This window comes from Doryrhamphus excisus, chromosome 9, assembly GCF_030265055.1.
Source record: "Doryrhamphus excisus isolate RoL2022-K1 chromosome 9, RoL_Dexc_1.0, whole genome shotgun sequence".
NCBI lineage: Eukaryota > Metazoa > Chordata > Actinopteri > Syngnathiformes > Syngnathidae > Doryrhamphus > Doryrhamphus excisus.
Window position 1 is genome coordinate 13,347,458 of NC_080474.1, and position 21,591 is coordinate 13,369,048.

At 42.4% G+C, this 21,591-nt stretch overlaps 1 protein-coding gene across 4 annotated transcripts; it reads right to left on the reverse strand.

Annotated features, from left to right (window-relative positions):
- Window positions 1-69: 69 nt before the first annotated feature.
- Window positions 70-20,449, reverse strand: akap11 (A kinase (PRKA) anchor protein 11). Of its 4 annotated transcripts, XM_058082575.1 has the most exons (13): window positions 19,433-19,721; window positions 18,149-18,237; window positions 16,428-16,538; window positions 16,298-16,351; window positions 16,068-16,199; window positions 15,563-15,830; window positions 14,305-14,475; window positions 10,380-14,247; window positions 10,161-10,289; window positions 8,165-8,248; window positions 4,480-4,526; window positions 3,262-3,464; window positions 70-1,848 (listed from the first exon to the last, which is right to left on the reverse strand). In XM_058082575.1, the coding sequence occupies exons 2-13, from the start codon at window positions 18,209-18,211 to the stop codon at window positions 1,663-1,665; spliced, it is 5,316 nt and encodes a 1,771-aa protein (XP_057938558.1). In that variant the 5' UTR covers window positions 18,212-18,237; window positions 19,433-19,721; the 3' UTR covers window positions 70-1,662. The 4 variants fall into 4 exon arrangements, with proteins under 4 accessions (XP_057938558.1, XP_057938557.1, XP_057938555.1 ...); XM_058082574.1 differs by lacking the exon at window positions 19,433-19,721 and adding an exon at window positions 20,373-20,449 and having other exon boundaries at window positions 10,380-14,475; XM_058082572.1 differs by having other exon boundaries at window positions 10,380-14,475.
- Window positions 20,450-21,591: the final 1,142 nt, after the last annotated feature.

Consider the following 21,591-nt stretch of genomic DNA (forward strand, 5'->3'; position numbering starts at 1 on the left):
TTCTGATTTTGGAAAAGGTCAACTATGCAGAAAAGGTGACTGCACAAAAAAAGATGCAAAAACAAAAAGTTGACATGTAAAAGCTTTATTGTCACATTGAGCTTGAACACAAAAACGACGACCTCCAACTTCAAAATTCACGATTCAGCATTGTCACAAGGGAGAAAATTCAAGTCGCCGCACTCACTATCACTGATATATTTCTATTTATATACAGTAACTGAATAATTTATTAAATATCTTTATTTGGCAGAGTTTTACAAGTAAGCAGGATGAAACAAAATACAGACGGAGTTTGAAAGCAACATTGAAAAACAGCCGCCAATACTATATATATTTTTTTTTTAAACAACAGGTTGTGTTTGTGCGTGTACAAAATCCGCTTTTTTTCAGGTGCACAGCCAGCTTCCAGCGAAACACTAGCAGGGAATGTTGAGGGAATGAACAGGAATATTCACACTTTGCACAAATTCCTTTAATTCACATCCCCATTTTTAGTACACTGAATTAATAGCTGCATTATATTTTAGTTCTTCATAATGCATGTAGTGAGATAGCTCACGAGTAAACAAATGAGACAAACACTTTCATTTAGGTGTACAGCCTAGAGCTGAAGCAGGACTTGCTAGCGTACTGACAGGCAGTGTGGAGCCATGCAGGTGAATACTATGTATGCAAGGCCGTGCTTATGTTATATATTACAGTGTCTCCATCTCTACCAAGGCTTGGGACCACCATTCAAGCTATGGGAGGGGGGGTGGGGGATAAATAAGAAATGATTCAAAGTGCATCTTAAGTGGTTCTGTGCAGATGGAACCAATTGGGGAAGTTGCGGTTGTCACTCCATAAGGTGACTTATCTACGGGTAATCATCAACATTTCTGGGGGGGGTTTTTCAGGTCCACTATCTGCGTCACTGGATCTTCCACAATTTGGACACATTTCGGAGTCATCACAAGGTCCATTTGGCAACTTAAAAGCCAGCAGTGTTGGCTTATTCCATAGCTTAAAAAATAATTTTTCTTATCCATGTAAACATCATCCACACTCAGAATGGGCATAGCATTGAGCATTGACATTCATCAGTTGGGTACATTTTGTGTGGAATTGATGAATGACTCCTCCAGGGCCTCACACAGGGGTGGAAAAGAAGAATATTTAGCCAAATGCCCATCCCTAAATCCACACCAAACATTTTACTAAGTTTGCACACCAAGGTAATTGTTGCTAATAAATAAAATAGAAACACGGGTGCTTGTTGATATTGCAAATCAAAGTGAGTAACAATGGAATACTTCATGGAAAGAAAACACAGATGCTTCAGTCTCTGATAATGCAAGGGTGTGGCGTTCACCAATGTGTGTGTTCTTTTCACATGTGGAAACGCCGCCGCTGAGGTGTGCTGTGCTGCTGTGGATGCAATGACATCATGGGGCTGGCAGCCACGGGGATCCCCTAGCAAAAATACACATTCTCTGCGTGTTAAATCACTACTGAGCCTCCCTCAGAACACATGGAGTGAGGTGAGCGGCTCTCCTTTTTCATTTTGGAACGGGGGGCAGCAACAGAAGCAATACTTCATGAAATAATTCCAACAGAAGCCGGAAATAATAAATAACTAAAATGTCTGTGAGTGCGCCCTCTGGTGGAAGTAAAAGGGGCCTAAGTGTGCTCCAGGAGCCAACTAAAGAGGGTCACGCGCTGACACTCCTTGCCTAACTGTAGCGCCTCGTCCTTAGGCTGCAGCTGAAGGTGGTGCTGGTTCTCTTCATAGTAACGCAGCAGGAAGTGCAGCAAGTCTCCAACCTTCCACTTCCTCTCACGCAGCCTTTGGACCACCATTGGTAGCTGAAGCAGCACAGTAATGATTCACATTAGTAACAGCAAATAACATTTCTACCACTAAATATGAATATGATCTCAGGGAAGAACTAAATTTGAAACACTTCTATGCTAGGACTACGTTAAAAAGCCATAGCATTTCAGTATGTGGAATCAAACTATGGAATGGATTGAGTAAGGACCTCAAACAATGCACAACGATGAGCCAATTCAAGAAACAATACAAGCAGTTGATGTTTGCTAAATACAAGGATGAAGCAGTCATGAACCAGTCATGATGTGCTATACATATCACTATATTGACACTTACTATGGTACACATTATGTCATTGTATGGTCATATCACCTCGTACTTCGGTATGAGGTGCATTGTTAAGAAAATAAAAATAAAATAAAAAACCTGTATTATGGAAAGCAGGAAGTGAACAAATGTAACAGTTACTGATTGTAAAAGTACCAGATGGAGGGGTAGGATTTAATAAGCTTTGCTTCTTCCTACTCCTTTTGGACATTTGGAACTGTGAACTGATTATGTGATGCATTCAATTGTAATCTGATGCATGTTCAAATGAAATAAAACCATTACCATTACTAGATGTCGCTCTTGGGTGGAAGAGGGATTAAGGCTCCAGTCTACTCGGTGGCGATAATGCATGTCAATACGCCAAGCATGCCGCTAACTTAGCACTTAGCAAGTGTTTGCCGTCTTTCTCTATACTGTACTTATTAGTCGTGGGGTCTTTCAGTCAAACTCATTACCATGAGTGTGTCAGCACTAGGGATCGACCGATATGTTTTTTTGGGGGCCGATGCCGATACCAATTTTTTTTCCATCACCCTTAGCCGATTTTCCTGGGGCCGATATTTGTGGCCGATACTGCTTTTGATCCTTCAATTTACATGAAGAAATGACCATGATAACAAATATTTATTGAAATGTAAACACTGAACACAGTAAATATTCAACCATGTGCAAAACATTTCTGTGGTAGTTTAAGTTTTATCTAGCATTGATGTGATGACTGCTCCTCCGCAGCGTGACTGTAAATCATGCGGTGGAAAAAAAAACATTGGCGAACCCAACGCGCGTATCAGCCGATACCGATACAAGGAAAAAACACAAATATCGATGTATCGGTCGATCCTTAGTCAGCACATACTCCTTCTCCAAAGGAATGCCAACCAGGACATGTCCACGCAATGCTGCTCTTAAAGGAAAACTGTACTTGGCTGTACTAAAGCATTTTTATCTCTTTTTGTATTTTTAGAATACATAGAAAAAATAAATGTCTCACATAAGAATTGTGGCTGATGGACAACATTCTCCCCTAAAAGTGTACTATTCCTTTAAAGCAACATCAAATGAACAAAAGCTGCGTTAACTGTAAGAATTAAGTTCAGCGAAGCTGAATGCATCACCTGTTGCAGCTCTCTGTCAGGACTCAGGTGGATCTGTGGGATGTCGGCCATGGAGGCCGCCGCCCACTGCAGCAGGCTCCTCAGCTGAGGGTCAAGGGTCACATGCTGAGGCCCCCTCCGCAGCTCACGGACGTCCGAGTTCAAGATAATGAGCGAAGAAGTCCTGGAAGCCTGCACCTGTATCGTGTCCACGGACAGCGTCCCTGCAGCGTGGTGGAAAAGTGGTAGGATGACAATCAAAGCTTCGCCTTCAGCTGCATTTATATTGTCTAATTCTAATTTTGTGTTGACAAAAATATAGCTTTTCTGTCAGTAGTGTAACACAAAACTGTGGAAAACAGTTTCTATCTGCAGTACATGTATGACCTATGAGAGGAAGGTTGTAGGTTGTATTTGTCAGTGCACACATATGGTAGACTTTCAATTTCCTGTTCTATGGTTGTCGTATTGATCCTCTGAAGTGTCACAGGATTTGCTGACGTCTCTCCTAAGTTTTGATCAACTTCTGTGGTCTATTGTCCCCGGAAAGAACACCAACAAATTAACTTCAAGGGGACACAAACACATCACTTCACAATACAATTTGTTACGCTCCTCATTTTAACAGAACAACCAGAGTAATATTTTAATTAAAACCACATTTCACTTCACTCAATGTGAGCCATGACGTACATCCGAGGTTTGAACACATTTAGGAAATTAAATCATCTTCCTCCATCTTTATCTTCCCTGCAGAAATATATCTCAACATTGCTCAATTTCTTACAATTGTGATATAAAGTTTTTCCCCCAATACAAACTGTGGGTCTAGTTCCACATGAGGAAAATCTGGGCTACAGACTGTACTCTTGATAAAAAATAAAAAAAAAACGACTCTTAAAAGGACACCGATCAACGTGGGGGGGAGCTGCATAGACACATACTACATACTCCAAATAATGAGTGGCTGTGGAGGGGACTAAGTGCAGACTATGAATGAACGTCAGTGTGGCCGACTATGGGGGTGGTAAAATCCCCCTGCTACGATGACACACTCAGACAGCACGGCAGACTTGCAAAGCTAGCGAGTGTCGAGTAAGAATATGGAATGTCAACGAGTGGTGGGAGTTGGCTAGACTCAAATTAGAAGCCTGCTCATTTATCACTGACGCTGTATGACTAATGTATGTACTGCTTGGTGTGGGGGAGTGGATTTAGAAGGAGTTTCGGGCCCCTTACCGCTGGATTCCTCTTTGACCTCTGTTTCTTTGTCCTCTGTATTGTCACTGTTGGATAAGAGATGGGAGTGTGGTTAATGATATTGTCTTTAGGAACAAACAATCAATGCTGTAATTATAGGTTACACTTGGATGCATGATACTGGGCCTGATACCAGACAAACCATGTGATGATCTTATAATCACATACTATTTAATCATGAGCTTATTATCACGTACTATTTAATCAAAAGACCATTTTTGTTTCCAGAAAAATTTCAGTTTATTACATGTATTATATCTAAACAGTGTAAACACAATAATTGCAAAAATACTTCAACAATAATATTTTATCAACAGTCTTATCTTATCAATGTCTGACAATTAAAGTTCCATTAATCAAGTTTGGGTTTTTTGGTGACTGGAGAAGCACTAGGAATATTTATAGTGTGTGTTCACGCTCGTGCGCTGTTCTCTGATTGTTTCACGGGCACGATACCAGAGCAGCACGCACTGAGTGGACAGCTATGGGGGCTGATACTGGACATGGTTAAACTCTATATTTTATCAGTATCACTGCCCTGGGCTTTGACACAGTATCATTTCGGCCTTTTCCTGTATCATTCATGGGCGGTTTCTAGGGTACAGGGACAATTAATACTGTAGTATTTGATAATGCTTGTTTAACATGTTATGTCAGTGCCCATCTGCTTTAAAAGTCCGATATTGGAAATCCACTTAACAATCTGTCGACTTTGCACAGGCATGAGCTTTAGAAAAATATGAGCAAAGAAACACAATTCACACTTTCAACGTCCGTTCAAGCAGGCACCGCAGGATCTGGATAAAAGACCAAAAAGTGCCAAGAATACCAAGATCCGAGTGGGCTTCAGTCGTGAGGACTTCCTGACTGGCTTGACTGACCAAATCAAGTGACATCTGGATTCAGTTTAAGACAGACAGACAGCGAATACGGGTAGGGAAATTGCGGCCAGAAAAAGCTGACAAGTTAAGACTACGACGTGCGATATGTAAAAAGGAAAACAAGCGTCTTTGCGTGAGAATGTCAGATCAATTTGCCATCAGGCTGTCAGGGAGTCTGTCAACAATGTGAGAGACATTAGATTTGCTATGCAAAAACACAACATTACAACAGAGAGACACATCTACTTGTCTATAATACTAGTCTTGTTTATGAAAATGATCACAAACCCACAACCGAGAAACGCCACAATCCTCTTCTGATGAAAGTTGCCCTTTTCACCCAATACCACAATCCAAGGGTGTGAAGGTTGTTAAAAATAGCTGAACCAAATGGGGCAACACCTAAGAGCTATTTTTATGAGACTGTGTTGTCTACCAACATCATCAAAACACCAAAGCAGGGATTCCCTTTTTAATACTGCTGATGTGCCGAGACTTGTGCCATCTACACTAAAGGGCACCACACCAAAAGTGCCGTGGGTGGCTCCTAAAGCTGTTTTTCCTCAATAATTTGTCACCAATCTCTGTCTGTCTGATGTGTCGACAGAAAAATCGCTTTAATAATATTGTTAACCACATGCTTACTGACAGAACCTACAAGCACAGACTAGGGTTGGGTGTCATTTAAATATCCCATACAGGGGTGTGTATTGGCAAGAATCTAGCGATATGATACGTATCACGATACTAGGCTCACAATACGATATCACAATATATCACGATACTGTTAACAAGGCGATATTTTTTTGTTTTTCTTGTAGTTAAAGATTATTTCCTACAAAAACTGAATTACACCAGCAATATGCACTTACTAAACCCATTATTATTCGATTAGAACAGTATGTTATGCTGTATCACAAACTTTCCTTTGTAAAAACTTAAAGTGTAGCATTTGGATAAACATCCAGCTTTAATTTTACAAAAAAAAACAACATAAAAAACAAATAAATTAAATTATGTCTCAAGATCCTGCTCAATTGTTCACATTCTATTAGCTGTGAAAAAATGCAGAGTATACAGTCCCTGACTTATCCACCATCAGGACAGTATTTTTGTGGAACAAAGTAACTAACATCACTAAAAAGTCCTTTTAGGATGCTTGAAATAACTACTATTTAACAAAATAGTGATATCAATTTGAAAAACAAAATATCACAGTACTACTTTTGAGGTCCCAAGAACCAGATTTAGCCGCTTGTCCTTCACATCAAGAGGAGTCAGTTGAGGTGGCTCGGGCATCCAGTCCGGATGCCTCCCGGACGCCTCCCTGGTGAGGTGTTCCGGGCATGCCCAGCCGGGAAAAGGCCCCGGGGGAAAGACCTAAGACACGCTGGAGGGATTATGTCTCACAGCTGGCCTGGGAACGCCTTGGTGTCCTCCCGGTGGAGCTGGAGGAGGTGGCCGGGGACCGGGAAGTCTGGGCTTCCCTACTAAGACTGCTGCCCCCGTGACCCGGACCCGGATAAGCGGAGGAAAATGGATGGATGGATGGACTTTTAAGGTATACAAAAGGACCTTCGCATTGCTTGCTAGCGGCAGGTCCTCATGGTGTCTCGCTAAGTGGACTCGCAGATTTTTTCCGTTTTTCCTGAATACTTTATTCGGGCACGACACATTTTACAAACGGCATGGGTTTTGTCATTTCTGCACAGCCTACTTTGTGTAGAAATCCAAAATGTGTCCACACTTCAGCCTTGTACGCCACATGGGCCGGTGTTATGTGCTCGCATTCTGCCATGTTGAACTGTGGACGTTTCACTCGTGAATCTCGTTCAACGTGCTTGCCTAATTGACTATGTAAGTGCTGCCACATAACGATCAGAGGTTTAAATTAAAATCAGAAATGAACCTTTGCCGTGTCTGCACTTGAATAAATACCATACACAGTCCATGATAAATGCATAAAAATATCAATATCATACTTTTTATTATCACATACAACAGTATTAATTGGCCCTGTACCCTAGAAACGGGAAAAGGCCGAAATGATACTGTGTCAAAGCCCAGGGCAGTGATACTGATAAAATATAGAGTTTAACCATGTCCAGTATCAGCCCCTGTAGCTGTCCACTCAGAGTGCGCTGCTCTGGTATCGTGCCCGTGAAACAACCAATCAGAGAACAGCGCACGAGCGTGAACACTCAGTTTACACTGTTTAGATATAATACATGTAATAAACTGAAAATTTTCTGGAAACAAAATGGTCTTTTGATTAAATAGTACGTGATAATAAGCTCATGATTAAATAGTATCTAATACAAGAGTAATACAACGCATATCAGCCCTTCGGTCTCGGGCTGATACTGACACTTGGGGGCATGATACCTGGCCTGATACCAGACAAACCATGTGATAACCTATAAATATCGATACAGTATCATGGAACGAAGTATCGCGATATATCGGCGAAACAATATTTTCTTACACCCCTAATCCCAATCTGTAGTTTTGAAACGGTGCCCAAACTGGTACTTTAAAAAATAAAAACAGTGAAACTGTGAAAAATAACACCCATAATAATAATTCCTGCAGTGGCTCCTGTTAGTTGTCAGTGTCTATGCTAGGGTCAAATAACTGCCACCACAAAGCTAGCTTGGGTGAGCTTATTTCTGAAAATCAGTGGTTATTTTTGATGCTTTTTCATGTGTGCTCTCATACTTAATACTGACATGCTTTTTTGTGTCATCTCCAGTTCTTACTAATATTTTGGAATCTTGACTGACCTGTCTGAGGGAGAGGACGACATGTGATCTTCGAACGGCTCCCCCTCCAAGCCCAGACTGCTCCAGCTACTACTGTTCCCATTGCTGCTGGGAAGAGAAGAGACAGGTAATGTACCATCATCAGACACACAGTTGTCAATTAAAGTATAGCTCTCTTTTGTGGTTTAGAGTGAAAGTCCTGGTGGGAACTTGTTCCCCAAGTCCATCTCCAAAAGCCTTTGAGGATGTATTTTATTTTTCTTGTTTCATCTGGTGAGCGGAAACAGTCGCAACAGGCTTTTAGAAGGGAGTCTAATGAATTACACATGGTGCTGGACTTTGTTCCTGCAGAAACAGTGCCTGAAGAGACCAAAGCACTGCGAGACACACCTTTAAAAAATATTATGATACATTAACCCGGCGGCCTCGATGGTCAAAAATGAGGGGCTGAAGACTTTCTGTTCCTACGGTATCTTGAGAAAGGATCTCATTGTCAGGTTTGCTTCCGCAGAGGATACCCCTACTTTGACGGAAATGTCAACAGCAAAAAATTTCTGGCAGCTTGTGTGAGAACATCTCAAAAGACGGATCCCATTGTCTCTTTGGAATTTACATTCATCGCAGTATACCATTTAAGAGCATATTTTCCTATGTGGTGCCTAATGAAGGGGAACTGCACTTTATTTGGAATTTTGCCCATTATTCACAATCCTTATGTGCATTATTCTGTGCATTACTAACGCCAGAAAGAGTTGATATGAGCAATGTACGTCATTGAGACACACCTATTTTGATGCTTAAGCCCCCCCCAAAAAAAAACAGTGTTCTATTTCCATAGCTGATCTGTATATTAACCGAGCTAACAAAGTAGTATATTTCTGCTGGAATAACACAATGTTTCGCTATAGGTGTTGTGACGTCTCAGCATCACTCACAATGCCTCAGGCTACTCCCTAGTAACCGTACCTAATGGTGCTGGTAATGTGTTGTTATTGAAAAGTTAAGGCCAGGTTATTAATCATGCCTTGCATGTGTATTTTTGAAGGTTGTGGCAATTACACAAAAAGTTGGTTAACTTTGAGATTCCATATTCTACCAAAAAACAATAAGACAGTGAAGCAGTGGATACACCGGCTCATTGTTATATCGTGACATCGCTACAAAGACTCTGCAAGTTGCTCATTTGTTTTTCTTTTTTCCCTGAGGACTATTTTTAACCTACCGCAGCTCAACACGGAGCACACATCTTGTTCCATCAGTCGTCATCCCAATGTGAGCAGACATTGTAAGTACCTGTTGTGTGTGTTTCACAATAACCTGATCTGCCTAGCACAAAGCAACATTATTCTCTGCCTGGGGGGGCGGGGGGTCGTCTTATCTTGTTGACGGAAGTAGCCAAGCAAATATCCTCCAAATATGTGATGGCATTCTGTGCTGAATAATGCCCCCTTCAATGGCTTTTGCTCGATTGCGTGGTTACGTTTGACTTGCAGGGCTTCGCAGTGGATTAAAAATATAATACAATACAATATAAGCAGTTGATGTTTGCTAAATACAAGGATGAAGAGTCTTGAACCAGTCATGATGATGTGCTTTATATATCACTATATTGACAATTACTATGGTACACATAATGTCATTGTATGGTCATATCACCTCGTACTTCGGTACGAGGTACATTATTTAAATAAATAAATAACAAACTGTATTATGGAAAGCAGGAAGTGAACAAATGTAACAGTACCAGATGGAGGGGTAGGATTTAATAAGCTTTGCTTCTTCCTACTCCCTTTGGACACGTGGAACTGTGAACTGATTATATGATGCACTCAATTGTAATCTGATGCATGTTCATATGAAATAAAACCATTACCAAAAAATACACTATTGCTATTAAATCAACACTATGATACAGTAGAAATCCAAAGGCCAAGTGAGGGAGGCATTCAGCTTAAGCGTTGCAAATTCTGATCCGTGTGTAACATCTCCCGCTGTAATACATCATTTGGGACTATACCTGTCACTGAGGTGGAGGAAGCTGCTGTTGTCATCCTCAAAGCTCAGGTTGGACCAGCTGCCCAGACTGTCATCTCCAACACTCAACTGCTGTGACACAGTGGACTCAGTTGCTTCCCTGCCTGGAGAGCTTCATGTAAACATGGAGTCAGAGTTAATCACTTTGCTTGCAGTGATGATGTTATGTCTATTTGAGTAAAATTTCATCTATGATCCATACCTGACACTGGCCGCCTGGCAGGTGTTAAGGGCGGAGATCATGATCTCAGCAGTCAGGCTCTCGGCGTAGCTGGTTCCATCATGGCCTATACCGCTGTCTGCATTGAGGCTGGTGTTGCTTAACTCACGTTTTGCGTTCTCCATCGCCATGGACACCATCTCCTCTGCAAACGCTGACCTGTTCTCCAAGTCAATATGAATTTTGGGAATCTCCAGACCTGGAAGGCGTTCAGTCTTTGTGTGACACTCTTGGCCCTTTCTCCTCTGCAATACGGACTGGCTGTGGTGTCTGCTAAGTTTGGTGCAGTGTGGACACTCAAGAGCCTGACAATAACGACATGTCCTCTCTCCCTGGACATGATCCAGCACTGTCCCCTCAGACAACCTCTGGGTGTGAGAGTGTCTACCCTGGCCTTGAGCCCTTTGCTGATCCCGGGATGAATGTCCGACTGAAGCCATGCTCATCTTCAGAGTGTCATCAACTATTTTCCTGGCATAATGCTCAATAACCTGCATCATCCTACCACTGCGGCCTCCATCAAACAAGCTTCCTGTGCTGTGGTAATGCCTACCCTTACTCTCCTTGGACAACAGGGGGCAGGAGAAAGAGTTCCTAATGAGGTTCTCCGCCATGTTTTCAAGTTTAGATTTCTTATAAAGACAAGAGTCGGTGAGGGACTTAGGGAGCCGTGGAGAGGAAAGACGAAGCTTACGCGTGACGTCGCAAGTGATATTGAATGCTAAGGATTCTGCAAAATTCATCAAATCAACACAATTTCTCTGCCCTGGTTTCTCTCTGTAATGTTGTTCGTCCTCACATGTTGGACAAACTGCTGACTCCGCTTTGTCCTCACTACCTGATGCCTTCCATTCATCCGGTAGGGACTTTGAGGGACGAAGACGGGCACTCGAGGATCTCTGTTTTATCTTGCGACTAGCATGAGATAAGCCTTGTTTAATGGAACGGTAGGCCAGGCGACTGGCATACTGATCAAGAACCAGCTCCCTACCGCCTCCTTCTTTTTTTAGAACCCTAATGAGATAGCCAGCATATTCATCTGTCACACTCTCACAACTGGGATACTCAGAGGACAATCCAGAACTGGTACTTGACGTGGAGGTTGGCGAGCGGAAAACAGAGGCTCGGCGCTCGTTGGACAATTGCTCAGCCACCCTCTCCAACCTCCAGTCTCTGTTTTGATCCGAGTGGTGTTGGTGGTGATGCAAACATTCCAAGCTAGACCAGTCCACACTTCTTCTGTGAGCCCTGTGATGGGAGCACTGCTGCACAGAGTTCACCAGCCTCTTCACATCATTGATAACTTCTCCTGCCACTTCCCCTGCGTACACCCACAAGGTGTTCAAGGTCTGCTCTGAGAAATGAGCCACACTGTCCCGCCTCCTCTCATCAACCCCGGCTACTTCTCCTTCCTCGTCATAGATTCCCACCGTGTCCATCTCTGTCGCCATTGAGACAATATGACAAGCCAACTGCTCAGCATAATGGAGGGCTTCTTTGTTTGAGAGTCTGCGAGAAGACAACTGGTTGGGTTCCTGTGGGCGACCTTCTGACTTGTTTGCGCAGTCTTCTGGCAATTCTTCCTCCTCTTCATCCTCATCACCACCTGCCTCTTCGGATAGAGACCTCATTAGTTTCAACATAAACTCAGTCTTGTCTGCCTCTGGACTGCTGTCCGTCGGACCCGGGCCAGGTTCAGGGTGATAGTGAGGAGTTGGAGGAGGAGTAGCTGGGGAAAATTCTTTGGCCAACTTGCTTTTTAGTTTCTTGGAGAACTGTTTTATCTGTTTTTCCTTGGATACCTCACTGGGTTGCTGAGGAGTAGATGGAGGAGTCCCAGGTGTCCGAATAGATTTTTGGCCAGATGTTGCAGTTGTGTCATCACCTGGGTTAGATGTCTTTCTTTGTCCACCCATCACTGCGTTTGGTACGTCAAGAGTGTCCCTTTGACTTGCGACTGTCTTTCCAAAAAAACCTGTGCATTGATCAAAACTCTTCTTCATTTTAGAAGAGCTTACAAGCTCACAGGCCTCAGTCACTATCATATTTACCATGTTGCCGGAAAAGTTTTGGAAAGGTGATATTCCAATGGAGCAGCCTTTTCCACTAGTAGATGTTTGAGTTTCGTAGCTGTAAAAAGGAGTTTGTGAACATGTAGAGGTGTCTGAGGGAAATACTGTTACTCGAGGGTTGGACTGTGAGGTAGCTGTTGAGCTGGAACCATGCTGGTCTTCAGGATTCTTTAAATGGGAGATGGCTTGGCCTGCTTGAGGCACAGGGATACAGCTAGCCATGCCTGAAACTGTAAAAAGAGCTTTCTTCACTGTGCAGGTCGCATTCTCTCCTGAGGTGCCTGGAACAGCAGCAGCTAAGCTGGCGTCGGAAAGCTGCTGGTTAGCAAATGTGCTGCAGGTTTTAGTGCCCGTATTTTCTGCACTAACATAACAAATGTTATCTTGAGAAACACTGATAGCGGCTTGGCTAGTGAAGGCAACGTCAGTCTGAGAAAGCTCGATGAAGGCCTCCTGGATGACAGACTCAGACAAGTCAGAAGCGTAAGAAGAAACCACCTCTTCTTCTTCCTCCTCTTCTTCTTCCTGTAGTTGCCCGTGGGTGAAGGACCAATCACTGGGGGTAAGAGGTGTGGACGGGTGAGAGAACTGACACACTTCCATAATACCTTCAAACACCAATTCTTCAGCCAAATCTGCCGCAAAGCGTGTCACTGTGCTGTGAAAAATTTGCTTTTTCACAGTCAAGAAGTCTTTCAGTGCACCAGATACCGCTTCCCCGACAAGGAAGCTTGCTAATCCATTCACCGCTCGTTCCTTCAGCACATAAGCTTGCCGCATGCCAATCTCATGGAATGCCATCTGAAACACAGAGGAGGTGAGTCTAGCTGCTAGCTGACACAAAGTGGTGGTGCAAGTAGATACGCCTTTTTGGAGGTCCCTCAAAGCGCTGCCGAGGCTCATTTCGACAAGGTCGGCAGCAAACCTCTGAATACCATCTTTCAAAGACTGGGATGTCTTCTGGAGCTTGGCCACTGTTACGGTCTCCTGGATTTCGGACAGCTTCATCAGGTAGCCTGAGGAGTTGGTGAATTCTTTGTGGCAGACGCAGCTGAGATTCTTGTTGTCATTGATATCTAAAGCAGACTGGTAGCCACACACGGACCGCAGAATTTCTTTCGAGAGACTGCTGGCAAAGTCAGAGTAGGTCTTATATAAGGAGCAGAGATCGTGAGGTTTCCGTAGCTCTGTGATGTCGCTGTCATCATCACCTTTCTTCCAAAAGTATTCCAATGTGCCATTTGAGTCTATCAGGGGACTAAATGCAGAGGAGCTGACGGGACTAAAGAGAGGGCCACCATTATCCTCAGAAGGACTCTGCAGTGGTCGAGGGGAGTCAGGCACCTCTGAATGAGGTCCGTAGGGAGATCCAGGTTTAAGGGGAGTGGGCTTTTTGACATTGGCCGGGAGAATAGGTTGGTCAAAACAGTGTGGGTTCATGCCCTTTGTCGAACAACCTCTAGAAACATATTTGGATGCGGAGCCACCGGTGCTTGAATCTGTGGTTTTCGTTTGTGTGCTTAGAGCACTGACTGCATCCATAGGCAGCGTGAGAGTGCCACTCTCTGCATTTAGCTCATCTAAGTCATCAAACTGGTCAAAACTGTCAAAAAATTCACTGACTTCAGAATCAGAGTCTTCCACTCGGTCTCTGGGACCTCCTGGCACCTGAGGGATATCCAACTTAGCCAGCATGCTCTTCTGGTAGCCCACTTCATCCAGGAAAATGATAGGGCTTGGGCTGGAGCCGTCGGATTCTTCTGATTCACTAACTTGAACTGCGGGGGAGAATAGATGAGCTCTTGGAGTGCAGTAAGTCCACTGGGACTCCATACCTGAAGACCTTTGGACTGTAACAGAAACATCTGGCCCTAGCTTGTGTTTGGCTGAATGCTTCTTTGAAGACGAGCTTGTGATTACATGTGAGCCTGATAGATCCTTTCGTTTCTTGTGAGCCGGGACTGTCTGTGATGCCACGTCGCGCCTTTTGAAAGGCAAATAGGAAGCTTCAGTTGTCCGTTGTAGTCATAGGAAGAAAAAGAAGATAATGTCAAAAATATGACCTAATTACTGCAGTTGCCCGTAATATAATATATTGTTGACCCAATACCTAATACAATTTCAATTGATGTGTAACTAACGAGCAAATTTCCTCAAATAGTGGCTTCCACCCAATCAGTCCAGGGTGTACCCCCTACTAGAGGTCTACAGAGATTTGAGCGGCCAGCCATCAGCCGGCCGAACAAGCGCAAAAATTAAATTACCTCTTTTCAGCTCAAGATAGTATCAATTGTGTGAAAAAGATGATATAAAGAAGGATTATGGACAATATAGGTGACCTTTCAAGAAACAAATGAGGCTATCAATATTAAAGATCATTTTTACAATTCCAGAAGGTGCACCTCAAGTGTCTTCTGCAGCAGTGGCTTGTGCAAAAGTTCTATGCATGTTGCACTGTTGAATGTTATATTAAATGGTGAAATGTTAAGATAGTCAGTGATTTTTATTAACTACACAAATTTATAAACCATAATTCAATGCAAGACATTTGTGAAGAACTATCACGGAAAGCAAAAAGTCTCAAGACGGCTGTGGCCATGTTCTTGAGATTTCTTCAGCCCGCCCCGCCCCGCCCCGCCCCGTTAACCGAGGAGTCCGGCCGGCCATGGGGCCAGCCGCTCCGTGTAGACCTCTACCCCCCACGTTCCAAAAAGTCAGCTGGGATTGGGTCTAGCTCAGCCGCGATACTAGTGAGGATAAGCGGCGTAGAAGATGCACTACCTGCAGAGCACACATGGCATCTGTACAGCTTGCAAATACTTAAAACATATTAAAGTTAAGATTGTATTATAGTGTAATATATTTCAAATTATTATGATGCATTTCTGGATAAAAATTTATAATATTACAAACGTGCATTAAATGTTAACATTCATTATCCACAATTTAAATGAAACATGAATACATGTCTCTTTTCTGTGTGTTCTAAAGATAAATATGCCACTTTATGAGGAAATCATAAAAAAATACAGTATATATGTGTAAAGAGTGCTTAAAAATATGTACAATAAAAAAGTAAACCTTGAACCATACAGGGATTGTTGTCGCCCATGTCGTCCTCTTCAAGGTGCTCCAGGGCGGTGACAAAGTCATCTTCGATGGATGAGACAGACCGATTGGTGTCGTCCTCTTCCAGTTGTCTCACCTCAGCGTTGCCCCTATGGACACTTTGCAGCTCCAGAGCGTAGCGGACGCCAGCCATGTAACAGCCAAGCAAGCCCACCAACGAGGTAATGCTGGCCGGAGGGTGCATGCCAGGGCTGGAGTTGTGCCGCAGCACACACACTGCCTTTAACCAGCACTGTAATCGAACACATAAACTCTATGTAAGGGAGTATTAACTCTTTAAATTCTTCTTTGACAGAATTTAGCGTTAAAGAACCCATTTTACATTTGTTCTGGTAAAACCAGAGTGTGAACCCAACCAGAGTTGCCACAAGACCACTTTTTCCCAATTTTCCAACAATTTTCCCAACAAAACTAGTCTAACCTCCTGTAGAGTTGTTTTAAAGTGCTGTAATGCAGAGCTGCAACCTACTTGAGGCCAAGTGTCCTTGTGCTCGGTCAGCTTGCGGGAGTCTTTGAGCAGCAGGACTTCGTCATTCCTCAGAACGTGAACATGGAAAGTCCTAAGCAGCTCACACAGCCCCGCCGGGAGCGATGACAACGCCTAAGGAGGATGGAATACATAGTGGCACCTTATGTTAATACTTAGTTTAGCCAAACCTGTGTCAGCCAGGGACAAATTGAGACAAAATGTAAATATACCAGATCCACGGCATCGTCTCCTTCACACCGACCAGGCAAGCCAACAAAATGAATCTGAAAGAGGACAAAGTGATCAATATCATGTCCTGTTTTGAAGGGTTTATCGCTTGTGTGTGTGGGTGAGACTCACTTCAGTCAGTCTTCTAGCGTCTCTGGACGGGAATTCCAGGTTGATGCTGCAAAGCTCCTTTTGGCTCCGAAAGAGGCTCTTGACAAACTGCTGCCCATTGTCCCGAATAGTCTGCAAACATCACAGTAAAGGAAAGTAAAGATTTTTTTCAAGGCAATTTTTACTTAGGCTGCATGGCAGAGGAGTGGTTAGCCTCACACCTAGGAGACCCGAGTTCAATTCCACCCTCTGCCATCTCTGTGTGGAGTTTGCATGTTCTCCCTGTGCATGTGTGGGTTTTCTCCGGGTACTCCAAATTGTCCATAGGTATGAATGTGAGTGTGAATGGTTGTTTGTCTATATGTGCCCTGTGATTGGCTGGTGACCAGTCCAGGGTGTACCCTGCCTCTCGCCCAAAAACAGCTGGGATAGGCTCCAGCACGCCCGCAACCCTCGTGAGGATAAGCGGTAGAAAATGAATGAATGAATAAATGAATTTTTTTGCACAAAAACTACTGAATTTTTTTTCAGTAAAAAAATATCAAAGTGACCTAGTTTATAGTACCAAGTGTGTACAGGGATACAAACCCCCCCCAAAAAAACAAATTGCCCAGTCGAGGACAATGAAGATGCTTTTAAAAGTAAACATGACCAATTTTGAGGTATGATGCGACATACACTGTTAACAACATTGCTGTATTCAAACGTGCAACATCTTTAATGGGGGGTGTCTTAAGAATAATCCACCATTTGGGCCTGATTCAATCTCCAAATTGTTCCATTCCGACTACATGGGGGTGCCCATGGCTGCTGCTGAGCATACATTTTTCCATAGAATATCTTAGTTTTTGTTACACATATGGTGGTCTATTTTGATGAGCGCATAAAGAACGGAAAATGACGTGTAAGTTTAGCTTTAAAGAGCTGTACTTAATAAACAATAATAAAATAATCTGCTGCAGTTGTACCAATGAGGTGAGCGCCAGGACGACTGTAAACATCTGACTTATTGGCTCATAGTGGGTAAAAAAACAAAAATCACAAGTTATCAGAAGTATTTTGATAAGGTTATCATCTTGTCAGCAGCGTCTTACATATCACACAACAACCAACAAAGCGTATCATTTAAAACACGTACGCCAATGTCTTTTTATACCCTGATTGTGGATTTTAGTCCAATACATTGCGTGGCTAACAGAGTTTTGGAAAGTTGTTTTTCAAGATACATTATGGAAGGTTTTTTTCAAGATACATTATTCCTATTTTATGTGCACATTTCTGATGTTGATATGTTCACTCACGGACAGAGACTGTGTTTCAGTTTTGTTTGTCTTTGCAAACGTAACATTAATTATCACAGATATAACCATCAAAAAAGTGATATATAATAACAAAAACACAACATGAGTCGTTCAAGACTCTTCTTCCTTGTATTTTGCAAACAACTGCTTGGATTCTTCTTGAGTTTGCTCAACCTTGTGCATTTTTTGAGTTTCCTACTTGGAGATAAGTTCCAACAATAACAATAACCTAATTTACCGCGTTTAGCTGCCTGTTCAGTCTTTCTGTTTACTTCTCCGACAACGTACAAAAGGAAAAGTAGCAAAAAAAGGTTTACTCGAATAGACTGGACATTTCTGCAATGTTTGATTGAGTATGCTACCAACTGATTATCATAACTGACTTGAAGTTTATCGCCATCATTTAATCGCTCAGTCATGCTGTAACCTCTGCAAACTAACCTCTTTTCTGACGCAGGCCCTGGACCTTACTGGTGCTCCTCTGATACGTGCACAAGCATCCATGGCGACCTTGCACAGTGGTCGCTCACCTGCAAACAGAGAGTGACTATTTGGGGAAGAAAATACATAATATAACAGTGATATGGACCAAATATTTTAATGGGGACCTATTATGCTCATTTTCAACCCTTTGTATTGAGTTGTGTTTTCCTATAGAGCAGCTATACACAATAACCCACACAGTAAATTTTTAGATTTTGCAGAATCTGCAGCTATTCCAGCTCTATTTCCTTTAATTTGTGCTTCCTGCCAAAACTGTTCATTTGTTCCACCCACTGCCCGCCTCTGGGCATGTCCATTCAGCTGTGATTGTGCCCAAAATGCTGCCCAAGTATGAACCATATAAGGAAGTCCCCCCCCCCTCTGTGACATCACAAAGGAGCAGTTTTACCACGCCTTTTGAAACCGAGCGTTTTGAGCCATCCCAAATTTCTTCCAGGGGCTCACTTCCAAATACGCAAACCTCATTATCTGAAACTTTGGCATCATTTAACACGAGAATACAACATTCTAACTAAATTTATAGGTCAGAAAAGTGAAAAAAGCAGAAGAGGTCCCCTTTAAAAAGAGGGCGTACACACCCCATTGGTATGGACTAATTATTAGCCTGCTTTTTTGTTCTTCATGGCACCATGAAAGATCATACTAGTGTGAATTTTACAAAATTATGTAGTGCAAATACCCTTTTTATGCTAAATAGTTGTGATGCATTAAAGCAATCCTTTGACTACTTAATGACGTGCACCGAGTTTATCGGGCTGACTGCAAAGCTGCATCATTTAAAATGTTTGTCTTACATGGAGACGAAGATGCCTTATCTTAAACATGAAGAGAAAGAAGTGCGAATTTTGCAGCCTGTGGCCTTACAGGGAGCCTCAGTGTGGATGCTGATGTTGACACTACGGCTACGATGGTTGACATTAACCAGGCATTGGTAAATAGTATTAGTAAGAAAAACATGTTACAAACAAAAAGTTACACTAAAATAAATTAGATAATTGAAGAAACAGTACAGAGGAACAGGACCACGGTGCTAGTTGACAGTGAGGCTGTCAATCAAGGAAGCTAGCAACGTTACCAGGCCGCAGTCAACTAGCGCCTTGATGTCACTTCACAGCCACAGCGAGCGACCAGCAAGCAGGTTGACATCAACATAGTTATTGGTTAAATGACCGCTTAATACATCATAATGATTCATATGACCCGTTTAAAGATGTAGTTTACCTGTACTGTGCTCCGTGGTGACGATGTTATTAGACTCCAGCAGCGCCAACACAAACCGCTGTGATGCGTCCGCGAACCACAAAGAGTCGGAATTTCCACCCTCTTTCCGACACGAACGAAAAGATGAGTTAATTCTCTCACGTCGGTCGCCACTTCGACATCAATAAAGTTATTCTATCGCCACAAAAAGGCACGAACTAAAACTTTATTACGAATTAGAAACGCAACACGGCGTTTTCTCATGAGACTCGCCCTGGAACTCAAGCGGCACTCCATTTTACTGACTCCAATAATGCATCATAACTCCCCATTCTCTATGAGAAAACAAGAGCGTCCGAGGCATCACCAATCGAAGACCGATAAGATTAAATCACAGCACTGAAACTGCTCAATAACAAAATGTGACCGTTTGGCTGTTAAATGGCACATTTAAAGTAAAACTTGATTTCCAACTTATTCCTCATAATTTTATGGCTTTATTTTTGTAACAATAGAACTTTTTTCTCTCATGGCTTTATCCTTGCAACCTTGAGACTCGTTTGTTGTTATACTGCAGTTGCTCCACGACAGCATTCTAGTTTTATCTTGTTTTTTCCAGCTGTTTCACTTGCTTCCCTAAAGTGTTGCTCTTTTTACATATCTCGTGGATATGGCCTTTTTCCCCTCTGCGTTGATGTGTTGCTGCTATTGGAACGTTAATGAATTCGAAATTTTCAATAAAGTTGTGTCTTTCAATTTTATTCTCGTTTCTACTTTCCCTTAACACTAAACATTTTTCATCATAACTTTGGTCTTGCAACATTACATATTTCTGTTAATAGAGCTGCAGGCCTCAATCACCTCAGATAAAGGTAACCTATGTTGTTTTTTATATGTGTGTAATGGCCACATTAGGTGTTACCGATGCTGTAGAAAATGCTAAAATGCTAAAGCTACTTACCATTGAGAAGATGTCTTGAAGTAACCTCTTTTGTTGAGAAACTTTGAACTGTCCAGTCTCTACTTCCAGATCGGAATTGGAGATCCAACATATATGGCTGTATGTTAAAAGCTGACAGTTTAAAACAGGGGTCTCAAACATGCGGCCCGCGGGCCAAATGCGGCCCGCAGGACACTAGTTTGAGGCCCCCGCCTTGATATGAAAGTTTAATGTTAGTGCGGCCCACGCAAGTTTGATATGGATGCTGTATGGTATCATGTACCCAGAAAAAATTATTACGTTTGATTAATGTTCATGTTAAAGGTTAAATAACTGTTAATAGTTATCCTCCCTAGCCGTGTGGAAGTGGTAAGTTTTTGGCTATTTAAGTTTAAAGGAAATAACTTGAAGGCTACCGTTTAGGTCGCTAGCTCTCTAGTTTGCGAGTTAGCATGTGTCTCAAGACCCTGCGCAATATGTTGTAAATAAAAAAAGTATGAATGTGACTATAGTCGTGTTTTGTCATGTCTACAGGGCTCTAAAAATGCTTTGTTAATTTTAATCTGAAAAAAATAATTTGTCTACCCACCAACTATATGTGGTTTCTTAAGTTTTTATTATTTGCCGTTTTATTATTATTATTATATTTATTTATTACTGATTGATTGATTTTCTTTATTCTTGATTTGTTTATTTATTTTTCATCTTATTTTGTGCAGAAAAATAAAAATTAAGTTTTTTTTTGTAGAAAATTGGAACCAAAGCACTGAAAAAGTTTGTATATTTTTCTGTTTTTAATAAATGCGTTTTTTTTTTTTTTTTTGGAAAACCTGATGCGGCCCAGCCTTGCCCAGACCCTAGCTCCAGTGGCCCCCAGGTAAATTGAGTTTGAGACCCCTGGTTTAAAAGATACATTGCTGTATAATCAACTCCTATAAAGTTGGGTTTGCAGCTGGCGGCCCAACACCGGAAGTCCTCCGAAGCACATGGGAGTGTGACCAACTACAGTGGAGTACATTATATAGGCTCATCTCAACATCTTGATGATCCCCTTTGGGAAATACTCTGATCTAACCAGTCTGGCCAGTGTTGCTGCACAGGTCACTCCCTCAGCCTTAAGAGCCGGGGCCGAACGCTGGGTCTGGCCTGTGAAGCAGGCGTGTTACACAATTTCACGCAGCACATGAATCTTATCCTCACACTCAATATGGCAGCGAAGTCAATGTATAATTCAGCACTC